Here is a 19,528-nt window from a genome sequence, read left to right on the forward strand (position 1 = left end):
GGTTAAGGTCTGCGAACTGTTTAATGTCATAATTGCCTGCTGCCTCAATCATCAAACTGAATGAACTTCTAAGTTGAAATGTCATAAACGCTCAGTGTAAAGATTTATATAACCCAGGTATCCGACCTACCGCCACGCCATGCCTGTGGCAGGGAGTATTTGTTATGTCTTACTCAACCTTTTGGGAAAAAAATAAATAAATCCGGAAATGTGCTTGTTCTGGCAATGATCAAAACATTAAGGACCAATTCTGTTACCTGTATGGTGTGTTCAGATTCTGTGATAAACATATCCATTTCCTATAAAAAATAATTCAGATACAAATTCCTTTGGTAGAAAATGGTTAGTGTCATGTTTTCCCACTGTATATTTAGCCAAAATGTGATAGGAATATTTTTAGTTAGAGTAAATTCTTTTTTCTGAAGAAGCACATTATTTTGTGATTATCAGTTACATTTTGATCCTCCCGAAAGAAAAATCCAGATTTCATCATGTGTTTATTGTAAATGTGTGCTAAATAACAAACCAATATTTTGTAGTCAGATATTATTTGGAATTTCTCCTTTTTATATAATATAGGATTATTTTAAAGTCAGTGATTCATATAACTCAAAATAATGCCACATTTTGCTTGTTATACAGAAGTAAAAACAAAATTTCAGAGACACTGTGACAAAAGTTCTCTTAGTTCTGCCAAACCAATATGTACTTAACAAGTCATAAAGATTGTGTTCATTAGACCCTTACAAATCAATAATAAAAATAAAAATAAAGTGAGCAAAAGACCTGAACAAACCCTTGACAAAGGAAGATATATAAGTGGTTAATAAGTATGTCCAAATAAATTCAACATCATTAGTTACTAGGGAGGTGCAAATTAAAACCACGATGAAATACCACACATGCCTTCGTATGGCTAACATTGAAAAAGACTGAGAATACTCAGAGTTGATAAGAATGCGGAGCGTTTGGAACTCTTATGCACTGATGGTGGGAGCATGTATTAAGAGCCGGTTACATTACGTGCTGACACAAATGAGGAAGCACGAGAAGATGTCCCTGCCCAGGAGATGGCTAGTGTGCCAAGGAAGCTGGTCAGGAAAACAGATGATTTCCACTCTGTGTAAAGTGTAGCGTATGCAGCAGTTCCTATGGAAGTCCTTGGGCTGGTTTTGTGCCAGATCGGGCTAAGGACAGAAGGCAGGCAGGGGCCGATGTTAGGTGGCATGTCAGCTGAGCCTGAAAAGACTAGGGGTGAGTCAGAGAAAGAAAGAAAGGAGGGAAAATAGATCACCAAACACAAAATGATCGATATTTTTAAAATACGGTAGATATAGGGAACTTTGGGAAGCCAGAGGGAATAAGAGGGGTGGACAGAAATAGCAGGCAGGAGGCTACAGAGAAAGGCAGGAATTACATATTTGAAGTATGAGGTATGCCGCCATGCTGAAATATTTGGTCTTTGTCCTGAAAGCTATGAAAATACAATAGAGGTTTTAAAGCTGGGAAATGTGATCAGACGTGGCTTTTGGAAAGAACGCTCTTTGAGCAGCATTGAAAATTGATGGGATGTAGGTCTGATGGAAGACAAGGCAGTCAACTGACTATTTAAAAACCACTTATAATTCACTATAACCAATATGGAGTTACCTCTTTCAGTGACCCAGGTCTTGATATCTGGAGGTTGCCACCAAACACGTGTGTGTTTTCTCTTTAGGTGTTTGTTTTTCTTCCTGAAAGCTGTGCACTGTAGGATAAAAATGCTGAACATCCTTCAGCAATGCTACTGAAGAGAGCAAACTTACGCAGATGATGACAGCATTATTTTGCCAAAGGATCATAATATTCAAAATAACATTTCATCAGAGAGAAACTACCTTCCATCAAAGACCATCAGAATCCAAGGAACCAAGCTGCCTGCACACCCCCTGCCTGTTCTCAGCAGTTTCTGTCTGGCATGCCTCAATGGACCCTGGACAAAGAGACCCTCAAATCAGTGAGACTGAAGAAGAAAGGCAATTTGAAGCCTCTCTCCTCCAGTTCAAAAGGCAGTTTCTAAAGTGCTTGCAGCAAATCAGCTCATGGTCAACGTGCACACCAAGGAGAGACATCAGATACGGGTCACAAAGGCTGTATGAAGCTGATTTGACTATGTCAGTCAGAGTCTGCCTGGAAGACAGCTCATGCCCGGATGGTTTATCATGGGTGTCTAATACAAAAGCAAGTTACAGAGGTATTAGAAGATCTGAAAACAAGGAAAGTGAAGCAATCCAGACATTGACAACTGCAGGAAGCTATTACCACAACAAGGGTTGGAGGGGCAAAGAGAAGGGATATATGTACATGTATACCAGGGTCCAGGAGCTGGGGCCTTTGAGGGCTGATCTGCTTGGTGAGAACAGACTTCCAGAAGAGATAAAGCCCATGCTGGAAAAGCCTGTGGACACAGGGAGGAATTACGAGTACTATGGCTTCACCCCTCCTCGACCCACCCTCTAATTTCCTGTAAGTGCTTCCATTGGCTGAATCTAACAGGAAGCAGTGGGTAAAGGCTTCTGGGAAGTGTAGTTTGCATTGTTAGCCCACTGTTCTACAGGGCAGGAATGGGCTTCCTGGGCTGAGGTGGGTACTTGAAGGCAAAGGGATTACCTATGAAGTCAGTTGATCTTGGCATGTGTTTCCTGTAGTAAACAAAGAGCAGTTAACCTGCTAATTTGCCTGTTTTCAATGAGAAGACAACAACATATTGTATAGTTACATTGATACGGGAGTTGGGAAGGGAAGTGCTGGGTAGAGAAAGGCGGGTTCCTGGCTAGGGCTCCACTCCAACAGACCTAAGTGAGGACAGGCACTCCTGCTTTCACCCCAAATGTTGCATTTTCCAAGACCACTCTGGCCTGCCACGCCCCCATCCTGGGCTGAAAACCTGAGACCCTAGCCGACAGACAACACAGGCAGCCAGACATTGAGAGGAGCACATCACCAGAAGAAGACACAAGTGGCTGGAAGGCAAGAGGATGTCAAGGGAGCACGCCAGCAGAAGAGCACACCAACAGATGCCAGCACACCCTCAGGCCATTGACGGGCGGGACAAGGCAGAGTTTGACTGAGGCAGTTAGAGGAGAGCCGGGGCCCACGGGAAAAACCATCTCCCTTCTGGCTTCCTCATCTGCTGAGAGCTACTTCCACTCAACAAAATTTTGTACTCATTCTCCAAGCCCACGTGTGATACAATTCTTCTGGTACACTAAGGCAAGAACCTGGGATACAGAAAGCCCTCTGTCCTTGTGACAAGATAGAGGGTCTAATTGAACTGGTTAACACGAGCTGCCTGTAGACAGCACACTAAAAGAGCACCCTGTAACACATGCCCACTGAGGCTTCAACTGTAAACATTCACCCCTAGACACTGCAATAGGGTTGGAGCCCCACAGCCTGCCCACCTGTGTGCTCCCCTAGAGGTTTGAGTAGTGGGGCACTGAAGAAGCGAGCCACACCCCCACTGCACGCCCTGCAAGGGAGACAAGGGAACCTTTCCCATTTCAATATCAGAAGATCTCAGGGATTTCCCAAGGGTGTCCTCTAACATGCTTCAAATTCATAAAGACAGTTCAAGCAAACTATATTTAATTTACTTAACAGCAAACAACCTTCAGTTTTCTTACCCACAGTAGGTACACAGGAGTTGGGAAGTTGGAATAAAGTTTGCTGAATGAGTAATTTTAACATGACCAGGAGACAGGGGTCCTCTTACCTCAGTCACTTACTAAAATCTGAAAGCAAATTTAGAGCTCAATTTCCAAAGTTCCTTTAACTACAAACAGAGATGACTTCATCTAGAGGGAGAGATTAAATCTCTGAGGAGGAGGAGCTTAGTGAGGATGTTATGGAAGTAGGAATCTAGGTACATGTATTAATACAAAGAGGTAACATCAACGTTGAGATATCCTATGATAATTAATACATGATTGTGAAATTCTGAGAAAACAAATAATTCAGTGAAGTGAACAACAGTAAAGAAAAGGGACAAAGAAAATGACTGGGGACCCTCTCACTACCTCCTTAGTCAATGAAATATTTCACTGTCCTGTCTGTTGTACCTCACAAGAACAATGGCTTATTTCACTCAAAGGCCCACAGATCAATGACCTCAGGACACTTGGCTAAGCTTCCTCTTCCACATCTACTTCAGCACTGATCCGGGGTCTTCTCTGGTCTCCTTCCTCTCTGATCAGCCCCTGACTCTACCCACTTTTGATAATTTTCTTCCTCTTTGTGTTTACTGATCCTGTATCTGCCCCCCAACTGAAATTGAACCCGTCAATTTATTATCTTTTTGATCTAGCATTCAACGACACTTATGCAATTCTGATTTTAAGTTTGACATTGTGCTGAGTAAATGGAGGAGGGAAAAAAACACAAAACAAACAGACCCAAAGAAACTCAAGGCATGATTCTTAGTTTCATGGGACTGATACATCTTGATATCCTCTTGTACTTTTTCGAATCCTTTTTAATAAGCACTCACTGATAAGCTGATGATAACAACTAACATATTTAAACACTCACTGTTTGCATCAGACACACCATTGTTCTCATTTTTGTCCCCTTTCATCAATGTCATTAGGTATGTTGTATTGTTATCATTTTTTGACAGAAGAGACAATAGAAGCAAAAAGAGGTTACGCTGGCCTTTGCGTAGTGGAGCTGGGATCAGAGCTCTAACAGCAAATGCTGGAAAATAGCCTGAAGGACTCAGCTCTTCCTCTCTTTCTTGCTTGCAGCTCTCACAACTGTAGAATGTACTGGGAATATAACATCCTGAGATAAGAAAGACCTGTCATTTAAGCCTAGGCTCTGTGCCCACCCCTCCTAGAACAGGATGTCCTACCACACTGTAGCCCAGTGATTCCAGATTACCCTGTGGTATACAGTAGAGTGCCTTTGGGGTTGTTCAGCTGCTGTGCGATGTGGGCATAAGCAGATGGGATTCCATCCACTTCAAGCAGCTTTCCTGAGCCTTGAGGGCTCTGGGTTACTAGGAATCCCAGGCTGCTCTTGTCCCTTCCTGCCTGTCTGTGAGTAATAAAGTGGCTTCGCTTACCTTGTTGCATAAACGTTCTGTTTCACTGAACTTACGCATCTGTTATAAATTGCAGCCCAAGATGCAGTGGGTGGAAATGTTTGGACTCCTTTTCCTAGTGGTTGATGTAGTGAGGAACTTTGCTATCCCCCACATGGTGGGATAATTGCCTGGGATTGGTAACTGCTGCACAATGAACCTGCTTCACAGGCCTGTGGTTCACAGAGTGCCATGCTCATGAGTAGTCAGAGCAGACATCATGAACTATATACTAATCTACTAAGTTCCATGCCACTGTGCTAAGAATGAGAACACCAAACACAGCCAGAGAATGGTTCTGGAACTTCAGGAGTTCTCGTCCAGTTGATGAGACTGAATATGGAGGCGTCATATGGTGCTACAGGGACAAAGATATAGGAAGATGGTAAAAGTTTCTGATCTGGTTTGGATCTGTGTCCCTGCCCAAATCTCATGTTCAATTGTGCTGGAGTGGGGCCTGGTGGGAGATGATTGGATTACAGAGGTGGACCCTTCATGAATGGTTTAGCACCCTCCCTTTGGAGATGTTCTCCTGATGGTGAATGAATTCTCACGAGATCAGTTTAAAACTGTGCAGCACCTCCCCTTCCCCTTCCTCCTGCTCTAACCATGAGAATTGCTGACTCCCTCTTTCCCTTCTGCCATGGTTGTAAGTTTCTTGAGGTCTCCCCATAAGCTGTGCAGATGCCAGAAACATGCTTCCTGCACAGCCTGCAGAACCGTGAGCCAATTAATATTAATTTATACATATAAAGAAAATATTAATTTTCTTTATAAATTACCCAGTCGCAGGTATTTTTTTTTTATAGCAGTGAGAGAACGGACTAATATGGTTACCTAAGGAGAAATAAAAAAAAAAAAAAAGTACGGTCAAGTTAGTTCTACCAGGACGGTGGGGCAGCTGGAAGAAGTGATGAGCCATAGAGGTGAGATAATCAGCAGGTGGTGGAGAATAACAAGAGAGAAGGACACTAGAGAGCATTAGCAGGGACAAGGTAGGAATCAGAATGGCGCTTTTAGAATACAGATCGTTCAGCACACCTAAATGTTGGGTGACAGCAGAGATAAGCACCAAAACAGATGATGGACCTGACTGTTTTGCTAAGAAGTGTGGATTTTATCCTGACAGTAATGAGGCAGCATCAGTGGATTTTAAGCAGTTCTTGTGCTGAGGAAGGCACCGAGAGCAGTAAGGAGACTGAAGAAGAGCAGGGCAGCAAGGTTAGGTGAGCTCCCCGGAGGACCTGAAGTGGGTCATAGTACTGAGAATGTCTAGGAAGATGGTAGGGAAGTGGACGCTACAGCATTCATGATCCAACTGGGCCTAAGGACTAAGAAAAGGGAAGAAATAAGGAATAAAGAAACCTCCAAAACAAAACCATTTTGACTTAAATAACCAGATGAATTTCAGTAACATTTTCCAAAATAAGAAAAGAGGAGAAGAAATTGGGGAAATGCCCTTTATCTTGTCTTCGTGCCTTGCCTCTCTTTGCCATTTTCCTTCCTCCATTTTTACCAATTTACATCTCCCATGTTTTGTGTGTCTTTCAAGGTCAGATTTGTGAGAAGGTGATGGTTTATAGAACTTGAAGCTAGCCTGCCAAGAATCTTTATCCAAATGAAATTTTTTACCCAATTCCAGAGAGGCAAATATTTCCTAATTATTTTAAACATTGTATAATTCAAAGGCAGTTGTGAAGCTTGTGAGCAAATGGATGTGTGAGTAATTTATGTGAAAAAATCATAAATGCTCAGTCGATTTCTGGCTTGGATGTCTGGGTAATATTAATTAGGCTTGACTATTTAGGAAAAGCAATAATTTCAGCAAAAAATTTTTTTTTAAATGCTGAGTTTGTGGTGAATTTGGGACTTTTCTGTGTGGGTTTCTACTAGGCAGGTAGACAGTGTGCTCTTCAGCAGAGGACCAAGATGAATGGGAAACAGAATTATAGGTGATATCAGCATATGGATAGTGATGGGAGTCAGTGTCACACCCAGAAAATTAAGAGAAGCGAAGATGTCAGAGGGTCAACAACAGAACCTTACCGAAGACAGCAATCCCCGCTTATCTACGGTTTTGATTTCTGAGGTTTCAGTTACCTGTAGTCCACTGCAGTCTCAAAATGTTGCACGCAATAAGATAATTTGCGAGAGAGAGAGAGAGAGACTGCATTCACCTAACCTTTATTAGAAAATGTTGTTACAATTGTTCTATTTTATTATTTGTTATTGTTAATCTCTTACCATGCCTAATGTATAAATTAAGCTTTATCATACGTAAGTTCATTTGGGGAAAAATATAATGTATATAGGGTTTGGCACCATTGCAGTTTCAGGCATCCACGGGGAGTCCTGAAATGTATCCACTGTGGATAACGGGCAGGTGCTGTGCAATATTCAGAGTCAGGCAGAGGAAGAGGAATGAGCAGGAGGCATTAGGAAAGAAGGTCAGAGGAATAGGAGAACCAAAAGAACTTAGTCTGAGTAAGCTAAGGGAGGATACACTGAAGAAGAAGCAAGCGGCCAGTGTCACAGGGGTTAACGATGTTAAGACTGAAAAAACACATTGTGTTTGGTTATTAAGAGACCACTGGTGACTTCAGACATAGCAAATTCAGTGGAATGCTGAAAATAGAAACTCAATTGCAATGGGTAATAAGGAAGTCCATGAAGTCTGCGTATGTGGATAATTCTAAGAAAACTTCCTTGAAAATCAAGCAGGATACGAAGTAGCAGAGTTCTCCTCTTCATGAGTAAAGAGGGTGCCATGATCGTTGGGGATGGGGGAAAAGGTAGAAGTGTCCTGTGCACTGGGCCATGGAATTTATGCAGTGAAGCCTGGGTCTGAGGATGGGGCAACCACATCAAAGCTGAGATAGCAAAGCTGATTATAAATAATTCCATACACCACCCCACCAAGATCCCAAAGTATTTCAGTCTGTCCTCAGAGTTCCAATACCCAAACCACAAGATAGCCCAGGGATGTAATGGCAATCTGAGGCCATGTACAAATGAGATTAGCCCATGTGTCACTCTATTCCTGCTCCTACTTACTGACCCCAAGCCTCTCCACTAACACTAAATCCCTTTAATATCAGCAAAGTAGGTTCCATCTGGGAATGTTTAGATGTTTTAGCGATAGCCTTAGGCTGAGATAGATGGTAATATCTGCTGAAATGAGATTCACTGTCACAGGAAATTCCAATGGCTATGCTTTCATGGGCCCCACATTTTCAAACTGGAACAAGTATGTGATAACTACGTGAACAAATTAGGCACATCACCCAGATAATATATAGATAGTCAAGATTATACTGGTTGCTGTCTAACCTGCACATGCTGCTTGGTAAGACCCTCTGGTGAATCGCAGTTCATGGTCTATTGATCTACTATTAATACACTTTCTGTTGCCCTTTGAGCTTTTTGCCCCACATGTATAATTTCTCCAAGACATTCAGTATGTTATCTGAAAGGTCTCTCAATGCCACGGCATCAATGCAAACCAGACTACATACAGATGAACAAAGGGAATTTAACTTTCATAAGTTGGTTTTAAAATGCATTTACTTTGACTGCACTGAAAGAATCTAAAAAAAGATGAAAAGCATCTTTAGCATGCCAAAAACATCTGGTTTCATATTTTCAGACCAAAAGGAAATTGCATGAAGACTAAAATCTTATGTTTTGATTTATATTATTATTGGAGGGCTGAGAAGCTGCCAGTCACCAAGTAAAATTTTATGATGATAAATAAATAAGGAAAACAATCTGACAAAACATGTTGTGGAACAAAGCTGCATTTCAAGTTTAATTAACTGATAACAATGTTTATGATGGAAGAACTGTGCCACCAATTATACAATTAGTAAATATATGTTCCCAGTGAGAAGACAGGCCTATAAAACTGTATAAAGGGCTCTTCCTCACCATAGTCTTTCAGCCTGTCCAAGCAAAGTTTTGCTTCATGTAGTAAATCATGCACCAATTAAGACCCTCTCTGAACACATGCATGAGTTGGTCTCTGAGAGATGATGCCTCTAAAAAGCACATTTTAAACTCAACCATAACAGAAGTACTACTTTCCTATTAAGCAGTGATGGTTTCTTCTGCAACAGACAGGCGCTGGTACAGTAGAGATACAGCCGTCATGGGAAGAAAGAAAGAAAGAAAGAAAAAAAACAGTTAAAAAGAGAAGAGAATGTTTACATCTTTTTAGTACTATGCGTTCCCCTCTCCCCAAAACCTCGGACAAAATTCTCACAAAGTATTCCAGCAGAAAAGCTTTCATAGTGCCTGTGGATCGGCAGCGGGCTGTAGGTAGAAGTGTTCCTTAATCGTTTGTGGGCGAACCAGGTCTCTTTTCGGTTGGTTTTGAATCTGGCATTTAAAAGCATTGCACACTCAGTTGTCGCAATTCAAAGACATTTGGATCACAGTTATTGTTTGTTCCCAGTGTCAACTGTTTGCTTTCAGTTCACCACTGAGACCATCTCATGCCATGTTTTAGCATTCGTCACATTTTCAGAGGGGCACTTTTCAGAACAGATCTTGTAAGTTGATTTACTCAAACTACTGAAGGAGATAAACCTAGGCTGATAGACAGAAGATTTTATGTCCAATCTTCCTCGGCTCTTGGAATGCTGGATTATTAACAGATTTAGGAAATACTTAACTCCCCTGACGGCAGGTCCATTAACCATTCTGCTCACACCCCCATAGAATCCTTGCAGCAGCAATAACTGTCACTATGCCTTTGGTCTCCCTGACAGTGAGCTCCACACGAAAATAAGATCAGTTAGCACGTTAAGCAACGCATTCCAAATATTAGGTAGTTTCCCAATGGATGCCTAATAGAATTTAAAATACATATATAACTGATATTAAGGGGTAGAGTATTCAATCAAATGCTTTTGTTGCTAAAACTCAATATTCTGTAGTCAGACAAAAGGCCTGCAGAATGCAGAACAGTTGTGGAAAATTCCTGGAACTTTAAGCTGAGATACAGTTGCCATCAAAAACATTCTGAAGCGCATTTGTTGATTCAAGAGGAAGCACAAAGCATTAGGAATTTTGGTTTTTCCTAGAATTCGTTTAGATTTGTGCATGGCAATTTCCTGTGTGATTTTAATTTTCTTTCCTCCAGTTGTGTTCTCTCATGAATTGATTTCATGCCATTTCTCTCTTATTAAAATTATTAATCAATTCAATTGTTTGGTCAACCAATTTTTTGTTTCCCCCTTTTAGATGTATGTGGTAATTGTCACCCCCTTCGTTAACAAAATGAACTTTTCTATATGCAAGGAGGCTGTGTTGGTTCATTTTATGTCTGTCTGCGTGCATGTATGTGCGTGGAAAAGTTAACATCTTGTCTTCAACGCAGTTGGGAATTACTACTGGCATGTTTTGACTCATTGCCTTGAATCTTAATCAGCTGATGAAAAAAAATTAGTTTCATCAGCTGATGAAGGCTCAGGGTAATGAGTCAAAACATCATGATAGGGCTTCTCAAGCCTCCGGAAACGGGACTGGAACACTTCACCTGAGACAGCTGTCTCTCAGTGCTGTCCAACAGATGATTTATCCGGTCTCTGTGTTTACACAAAGTAACAACCACAGTGTGCCATGAGAAAGGACTGGCAGTTGATCAGTACTATCATCTCCTAGGAAGATGAGTTGTACTTTTATATCAGTATTTTTAAAATTGTGGTAAAATATAACTAGCATAAATTTGTGATTTAAACTTTTCTTTTTCCCGAGACGCAATTTTGCTCTTGTTGCCCAGGTTGGAATGCAATGGGGCGATCTTGGCTCGCTGCAACCTCCGCCTCCTAGGTTCAAGCGATTCTCCAGCCTCAGTCTCCTGAGTAGCTGGGATTACAGGTGCCCGCCACCACACCTGGCTAATTTTTGTTTGTTTGTTTGTTTGTTTGTTTGTATTTTTAATAGAGACTGGTTTTCGCCATGTTGGCCAGGCTGGTCTAGAACTCCTGACTTCAGGCAATCCGCTCACTTCAGCCTCCCAAATTGTTGGGATTACAGGCATGAGCCAGGGTGCTCGGCCTGATTTTAACCATTTTAAGTGTACAGTTCGATGGCATTAGGTACATTTGAATTATTGTGCAACCATCACCACCATCCATCTCCAGAACTTTTTCATCTTGCAAAACGGAAACTCCGTACCCATGAAACAGTAACTTCCATCCCTCCCTCTCCTCAGCCCCTGGTGACACATTCTACTTTATGTCTCTATGATTTTGACTAGCTCATACAGTGGGAATCATGCAGTGTTATTCCTTTGTGACTGTCTTATTTCACTCAGCATAATGACCTTGAGGTTCATCCATGCCACAGCATGTGGCAGAATTTCCTTCCTTTAAACATCTGAATAATATTCCATTGTACGGATAGATCACATTTTGTTTCTCCGTTTATTATTTGTTATGAACTTGCAGGCTGTTTCTGTTTTTTGACCACTGTAATTAATGCTTCTGTGAACATGAGTGTAGTAGTATCTCTTCGAGACCTTGCTTTCAATTCTTTTTTTTTTTTGAGAAGGAGTCTCGCTCTCTCACCCAGGCTGGAGTGTGCAGTGGTCTGATATCAGCTCACCGCAACCTCCACCTCCCGGGTTCAAGCTATTCTTCTGCCTTAGCCTCCTAAATAGCTGGGACTACAGGCGTGCACTACTACACCTGGCTAATTTTTGTATTTTTTAGTAGAGACGGGGTTTCACCATATTGGCCAGGCTGGTCTCGAACTCCTGACCTCATTATCCACCCACCTCGGCCTCCCAAAGTGCTAGGATTATGGGCGCTAGCCACCGCTCCTGGCCTCAATTCTTTTGAATAGGTACCCAGAGGTGGAATTGCTGAATCATATTCCATTTTTAATTTTTGGAAGAACTACGTACCTTTTATTTTGAAAGCAATGGTAGCAACCAAATCTGGTGGTCGTCCGAAGGTGTTCATAGAGCTCATGGCCTTTGACGCCCTTGTGATTTACAAGCTTCGAATTACAAGGAAAATACAATCCATGCCACGAAACTGTAGTGTACGGTGGGACTCCTTGATATTTATAATCAGAAAATTTGATGACAAAACAATTAGTAACTCTAAGCTTTCAAGAAAAATAAGAAAGAATAAATACCTTCACAACAATATAAGCCAAAGTTTAAGATGTTAGAGTTTCAAAACATTTTCTTGAAGAATCCATGACTGACCATATATTAATAATATATGTGGTTTAAAATAATGCACTGGAAAGTCGTGAAAGGGCGTCTCTTTCCGTAACAGTTCAGTTAAAGCAGAGACTGAACTGCTTGCCCGAGCACTGCACTTGCACACTCTCATTTGTGACTGTCATTTCTCCCTTTTCCTCATGTTTCTTTTCCAAATTGGCACTTTATTTAGGTCAAATATCCACAGTTCAGTATCACAACCAGAAATCCACTCAAAAAAAAAAAAAAAAAAAGGTGAAATAAATGAGAACGCAGAGGACTTCACTTACACAGCCAGAGAAATCTCAAGACTAAGCACTGTAAAAAAGAAAAAAAAAAAAAAAAAAAAAGGAAAAGCGGTTGTCAGTGTGAAGCAAAAAGATACCAAGCAAGGTTTTAAAACGTTTGAAATGGTGGAATACAAGGCTGATGATTGTGAGGAATGGTTGTCTATAATTTTTAAAATTTTAAATGCCACTTCTTGAACTGTCAAGGATAGAGTGACACTCGGGATTGCAGGGAGTGGAATTTCTAGATCGAAGGGACCTTAAGGAACAGCAACCCTCTGGGTCCACAGTTGAGGAACCGGAGGGAGGCTTTGAGGTCACACAGACCCGGCAGCAGAGCTAGAGAGAGGCAGTGGGAGGCTTTTAAAAAGCGGTGGGTCACGCCCACAGTCCCAGTATTTTAGGAGGCTGAGGCGGGCGGATCACCTGAGGTCAGGAAATCGAGACCAGCCTGGCCAGCATGGCGAAACCCCGTCTCTACTAAAAATACAGAAATGAGCGGGGCGTGCTGGGGGACGCCTGTAATCCCAGCTACTCGGGAGGCTGAGGCTGGAGAATTGCTTGAACCCGGGAGGCGGAGGTTGCAGTGAGCTGAGATGGCGCCACTGCACTCCAGCCTGGGCAATAGAGTGAGACTCTCTCTCCGAACAAGCAAACAAACAAACACACAAACATTTAGCCAAAGGACAAACTGATTGCTTTTTGCTCGTTAGTATGTGAATTACTTCTGCAGCTTCTCCTCGGGTGTTTTGTTCCTCAAACAAGCTCGGACTTCTGGGCTCCTATTTCTCCTCCAGCCGCAGCGCCACCTACGCCTTTCAGAACTCTCCTTGTCAGAGACGCCCACTTGTGTCAGCGGTTTGCAGCTCCTCCTAACTGTTCTCTCTTCTGCAGGGCCATGACGTTTTGTTTTATGTTGTCGAATTCACACCCTATTCAAATTCTTCCAGCCTTTACCTTTCCCTGTTATTTGTCCTTCCCCTGTGGTTGGAAACTCACTCCCCTTTGCGGCTCCTCCCGGGCACAGCGGCTGCTCACTGGGCATTTGATTCGAATGGAAACAGTTTAAAAAGAAACCAATGGGAAAGTCATAGAGAATCATAACTATGTCTTGAGCCTTTGAGGAAACCACAAAACAAAATGAACTTCCCCCCAATTATTGAAAAGCATTGATAACATTTTATAAAGAAAAAGAAAAATTCTAAAACAAAGGTTGGGAACTTGACTTGCCCCTAAGCCTTTATGACGTGTAGTTTCTCTGTAAGTATGACGGTATCCCTCTCCTCGAGAACGTAAAGAACTTAGAACCTCTTTCAGACTTCAATGCCATCTTCTCCGTGGTGCTTGAAAGTACCACGGCTCCCTCTGCCCGGTCTCCATTTCGTTATTTGTCCCTCCACGTACCTAACCTTCTAAGATTCTGCAAGCCTTTCTTTTCCATGTTTAATTTAATTTAATTTGTTTTGGGTTTCATATTTTTGTCTACCCCAGGGGTGTCCAATCTTTTGGCTTCCCTGGGCTACTTGGAAGAAGAATTGTCTTGAACCTCACATAAAGTACATTAACACTAACAATAGCTGATGAGTTATTTTTAAAAAATCACCAAAAAAAATCTCATAACGTTTTAAGAGAGTTTATAAATTTATATTGGGCCACATTTAAAGTCATCCTGGACTGCATGCGATTTAGACAAGCTTGGTCTACCCTAAAGAATGTACAGTAAATTAAGGCAAGGATTTCTTATTTTCTGTTTGTTTGTTTGTTTGTTTGTTTCTGCTCCATCCTGTCACAGGATATTATGAAACGAATGAAAGAATGAACATCTTTCACTCATTTCTCCTTTATATTTCAAATCCATCCTAACAGTAATTATGGCTGAGTTATTTTTGTATAAAATTTTCCAAACAAATTTCTTATTTCTAAAACATTTTCACTCTTACACTTCTGAAACTATTTTCTGTATAGCTACTGTAAGCTGGATATGCCATTCTCAAAATATTTCTACACTAAAAGTACCTTTTTTTTATGTTTGTAAGACCAAGTTTGTTCTTTTTTCCGATGTTGCAGTAACACTCAGGTTGCCTTGAAATCAAATTAAAATTGCATTTTTTGTGCTCTGAGGTCCTCCTTTCTCTATGTTCCGTTTTATTATGGTCTGGTCTCTTTCTCAGAATTCTGGGCGGACCTCCTAGATGCTTCCTTATCCCTTGCCACCCACTTTTTTCTACTCACATCTACAGTTTCTACTATTTCACATACCTTCTGCCTTACTTTCTGATCAAACTTCATCTCAATTTCCAAAGAGCTACTTTACACTGAAAAAATTCATTTTAAAGTGAGCTGATTATATTTACTTCAGTCATTCCAGAAATTAACTATCCACGCCAGTCCGTCACTCAACATATATGCATTAAGAGCTTATTAGATACCAGGCACTAGTCTAGGTACTGCAATTATGAGAGAGAAAAAGAAAAATAAAATCGTTGCCAAATTGAAATTATGATGATATTTCAGTTCTTTATTTTTGCCTTCTCATTGGGTACTTAAGATGCACCATATAAATACATTGTGTACCATGCATGTACTGTGATGGTTTAAAAAAAGAAGCTGGTTTTCAGCATGACTTGAGGTCTTCGTTTCTATTAATTAGAGTCAGTGTGCACATTCTTCATGCCTTCAACTGAATTTCAAGAAGTGTGTGTGTGTTTAATTTCACTTACACACCTATGCCTTCTGAACTATTTGTATATGAAGACAAGCTTTTAGACTATGTTCTTGATCACCTTTCCAGCTCCGTGTTTTCCATTTTACCATGTTCTAAAGCAGATTAGAACTATGGCTTGGGAGGAGAGTATATTGCTGGCCAGGCACGCTGATTGGTGTCTCTATAAAGACAAATTAATTGAGCAAGTGAGAAGCTTTATAACAAGATTGCAAACCTTATGGTCAACTCTGAACACTTCGAGACCTTGAATTAAAGTTTGAAATTTAAGGCGATAGCATTCTGAGCAAGGTACAACATTTATAGACATTAGATTAAATTAGTAAAGCATCATCTGTCCCTCTGATGTTGCGGTGAGGCACCGCGACAACCTGGTCATAATGCTGCAAAGTCCTTCAGGCATTGTCTGTGTGTGTCTGTGGGCATGTGTACACACTCATGAGCATGCACGCATGTGCAAAAAGATTCTTCTCAACCACCCTCATTGCCCATTTCTTGAGTCTGTCTTCTCCTACATGCTAAGTATATTTTCTGAGAAGTACAGAATAGAAAATACATTGCCTTAGTTGGACAATCCAGTGCAATATCTAGAAGCTTGGAGACAAAAGCTTCATGACCATGAAAGACATAAATGGCAACAGTCAGTTGAATCAACAGTCATAAAGTTGAGTTTTTCACAAATGCAAGAGAAATCAGAGTTATGGAATTTGCATCAGATTTGTATAATTTCTGGCTGGTATGGCCAATGTTTAATTTAATGGTTCATTCTATTTTAAAAAAGTAGTTCTAGGCTGGGTGCGGTGGCTCACGCCTGTAATTCCAGCCCTTTGGGAGGCCGAGGCGGGCAGATCATAAGGTCAGGAGATCGAGACCATCCTGGCCAACAAGGTGAAACCCTGTCTCTACTAAAAATACAAAAATTAGCTGGGCGTGGTGGCACGCTCCTGTAATCCTAGCTACTCGGGAGGCTGAGGCAGGAGAATCGCTTGAACCTGGGAGTTGGAGGTTGCAGTGAGCCAAGATCGCCACTGCACTCCAGCTTGGTGACAGAACAAGACTCAGTCTCAAAAAAAAAAAAAAAAAGGTAATTCTAAAATTGCTTCCTTTTGTTAAATTCATTCTCCAAAAGCCAAACATTGCAATCTAGTGATGTAACCTTCAGTTTTTGGCAAAGACCATTACATTTTCTGCTCTTTTTTTCTGATGGTGTAGTGAGGGAGAAAACATACTATCTGAATTGCCTTCATGTATTTTTATTTTTAAAGTTTTTGTTTTTTTCTCAAGGAAAACATTTCAACTTTGAAACTCTGTGACATTATTTTTGGCATAATTTCTTTGCCTCATCCTAAATAGTTTTGCCACATTTACTGTTCTTATCACATGATACATGATAACTGAGGGGATACTGTCTCTCATTTTGAACATAAAAAAGAAAACAAAAGGAAAATCTGCCCATAGAACCTGGAATACTTGGGGTGTGACCTTAATCTCTTTGAGTGCAATTAAATTTAAAAAGCTAATGATGCTTAAAAATGTACTGCCCCATGTGGTGTGTTTCAAGTACAGAAAATACTTATTTTTTCTTAAAAATATTTGCCAATTCCCCCGTGTATGTATCTATTAGGTATGTGTATACACACACACACACGCACACACACACACACATATACACACACACACGTTAAAATGTCATACAAAAATCAACAGTTTGAAAGTATTTTAGTGTTTTTTGTTTTGTTTTGTTTGCTGCCTCATAAAACCTCATTTCTGCCAAGTCTAAAGGATATGATGAAAGCATGTATAGAATTTTTGGGCGCTTTCTTTTTCTAATTTATTACAGCCCCATTAACATTTACATTCACACTCTGTATGTTAATGCAGGCTGGACACAGTGTTAATAACATTAACTTTGATTTACAACAGATAAGTTTTGTACCGTGTAAGATGCTAAAATGCTGTCAGTCACATTTTCAGCACTGCTCAAACTGAAGAGTTCCTTTTAATTAAAATTATTTTTGATGATTCTGCACATATCTCAGACAATCTAATCTTTGTTTATTGTACAAGTTGAATGAATATTGATCTCAGTCATAAGGTTCTGAGATTTTAAAAATCTTTATTGTTCAAAGAATTTGATTTTGAATTTGTCCATTTTTATAAGAGATCGAGAGCTTGCACATATTTCTTTTTTAAAAAAACTTTTCTTTTAGGTTCAGGGGTACATGTGCAGGATGTGTAGGTTTGTTACACAGGTGAATAGGTGTCATGGGTGTTTGTTGTATGGATTATTTAATCACCCAGGTATTAAGCCTAGTATCCATTGTTTTTCCTGATCCTCTCCCTCCTCCCACTCTCCAGCCTCTGATAGGCCCCAGTGTGTGTTGTTACCCCATGTCGGACATATTTCCTGTCTTTTAACTTTCAATGTAATTTCTAACAACACCCCCAATTTTGTATACTTCAACAAAATCTACTTATCATGTCTTTTTAATCATAAATGTTCCCTAAGATATAAAATCTCTCAATAACTTGTTAGCAATCATTATGTCATAAAAAGTAGCAGTAACTTCGACATTAGAATGTTTCACATGTGTTTCACTTTTTGTGTTTTCTGAAAATTTCCAGAGCTATTCTTTAACTGGAAACTGCTTATATTGGAAGAAATTCTTTTCCACAACTGAATTTTTGCTGGAGAATCTAATGTATGGTAATAGCACACATAATCTTTATAATACTATAAACCAATCACTGAAAACCAGAAACATGAGATTCTTTTAAACCTTGGGATTCACCTTAAATTTTTTATGTTGAAATTAAACTTTCCTTGACATAAGTTTTTATCAAATTTGATGTGTATTACTACAGTTTCAATCATGCACAGGCTCCCAGGTTTTCAGATGCTACATTCTCTATATTCTCACATCAGGTGAATTAATTATGATGATGACAAAATACTCTGTATTTCCATACTGCTTTTATTAGCATCACACTTTTACTTTCCTGGTCAATTATTAGAAATCCTTGTGTAAAAGTATAAGAACACTCACTTTTGTTTGAATCCTTGTGTAAAAGTATAAGAACACTCACTTATATTTACTATTTTCAAATAATAAACATAAGAAAAACAAACTCAAACAATCAAAGTTGAAATATCGATCATTTGGCAGTGAGTACAAAATTCTGTGCATCAAACAGTGGAAAACCTTGCAATCATCGATATGAACAGAAATGTGTGTGCAAGTGGTTGAATCTAAAATCAGGAAGAGATGTTGTAGTGTTATCATGAGCTCAATTGCACCTAAGTGCTCCTAATCCTTTGCTTTCCATTTCAATTTTTATTAAAAATGTATATTTTTATAGCATTGGAAGAAAAAATAGAACCATGACACATTTCAATATTTATTTGGAAAACTTTATGTTGTTTTTACCACTGAATTATGTTTCTAGCCTCTGCAAAGTTGGCAGATGTCCTGTGCCTCCTATGTTAGGCGTGTGCCCATGGGAGCACCATGCCCCTGCCATGTAAAATCCTGTGCGGTTCCCTCAAAATGATGTGTTCTGCATCTGGATCTTGGCTTTGTGCATTTATTACCCTAGATGTCAGGCACTGCCACCTCCAGATAGCTACATGGATGCCTCCCTACCCAATCCTGGAGGAAGACACATTCAGATGAGTGCAAGGGAGGAAATGAACTGCTTTCTTCCTAGCTCCATGCTCCTAGAAATATGTAAGTCTAGACTTTCATGGAACCAAAGGAGTAGGAATGCTTTGAACCAGATGGCACATGAAAACTTTTAAATTGTATTGGGTTGGACTAGGATTTAATATTTAAAAATGACCAGAGACTAACAGAATCAGAAAAAGAGGATTTGAGCATCTGAGGCAAGGATTGCTAATCATATAATTGTTACCTATTTGTAATCCAGTGAATTAAGAGTTATCAAGGAGCCAGGTGCTTTTTGTGTACTTTATGAAAATTGTTCTTGGTGCTGCATCTGATGTGTATTTGGGGAAACGTTAGAGCACACCTCTTTTGTACTGTGGGGATAGGCCGAAGTGATTGACATTGTGCTGCAACTGGATGCTTTGGTCCTTGAAGCTTTTGGACATTCACAGTCAGAGGCAGGTGATGAGGCTTATGAGAGCCACCTCTATTGGCAAAACATTTTTGTTGTTGATG

The 19,528-nt window shown here is 40.3% G+C and overlaps 1 protein-coding gene across 1 annotated transcript; it reads left to right on the plus strand.

The window, feature by feature from the left end:
* The first annotated feature begins 1,650 nt into the window (after nt 1-1,650).
* LOC110741104 lies at nt 1,651-3,424 on the plus strand. Its single transcript, XM_021925148.2, has one exon. It carries the CDS (start codon nt 1,810-1,812, stop codon nt 2,497-2,499), a length of 690 nt encoding a protein of 229 aa, XP_021780840.1. The 5' UTR covers nt 1,651-1,809; the 3' UTR covers nt 2,500-3,424.
* Nucleotides 3,425-19,528: the final 16,104 nt, after the last annotated feature.

This window comes from Papio anubis, chromosome 14 (assembly GCF_008728515.1).
Source record: "Papio anubis isolate 15944 chromosome 14, Panubis1.0, whole genome shotgun sequence".
In the NCBI taxonomy this organism is placed as follows: domain Eukaryota; kingdom Metazoa; phylum Chordata; class Mammalia; order Primates; family Cercopithecidae; genus Papio; species Papio anubis.

Coding starts and splice junctions, on each gene's coding strand:
- LOC110741104 (XM_021925148.2), top strand. CDS start 1,810: ATGATGACAGCATTATTTTGCCAAAGGATCATAATATTCAAAATAACA.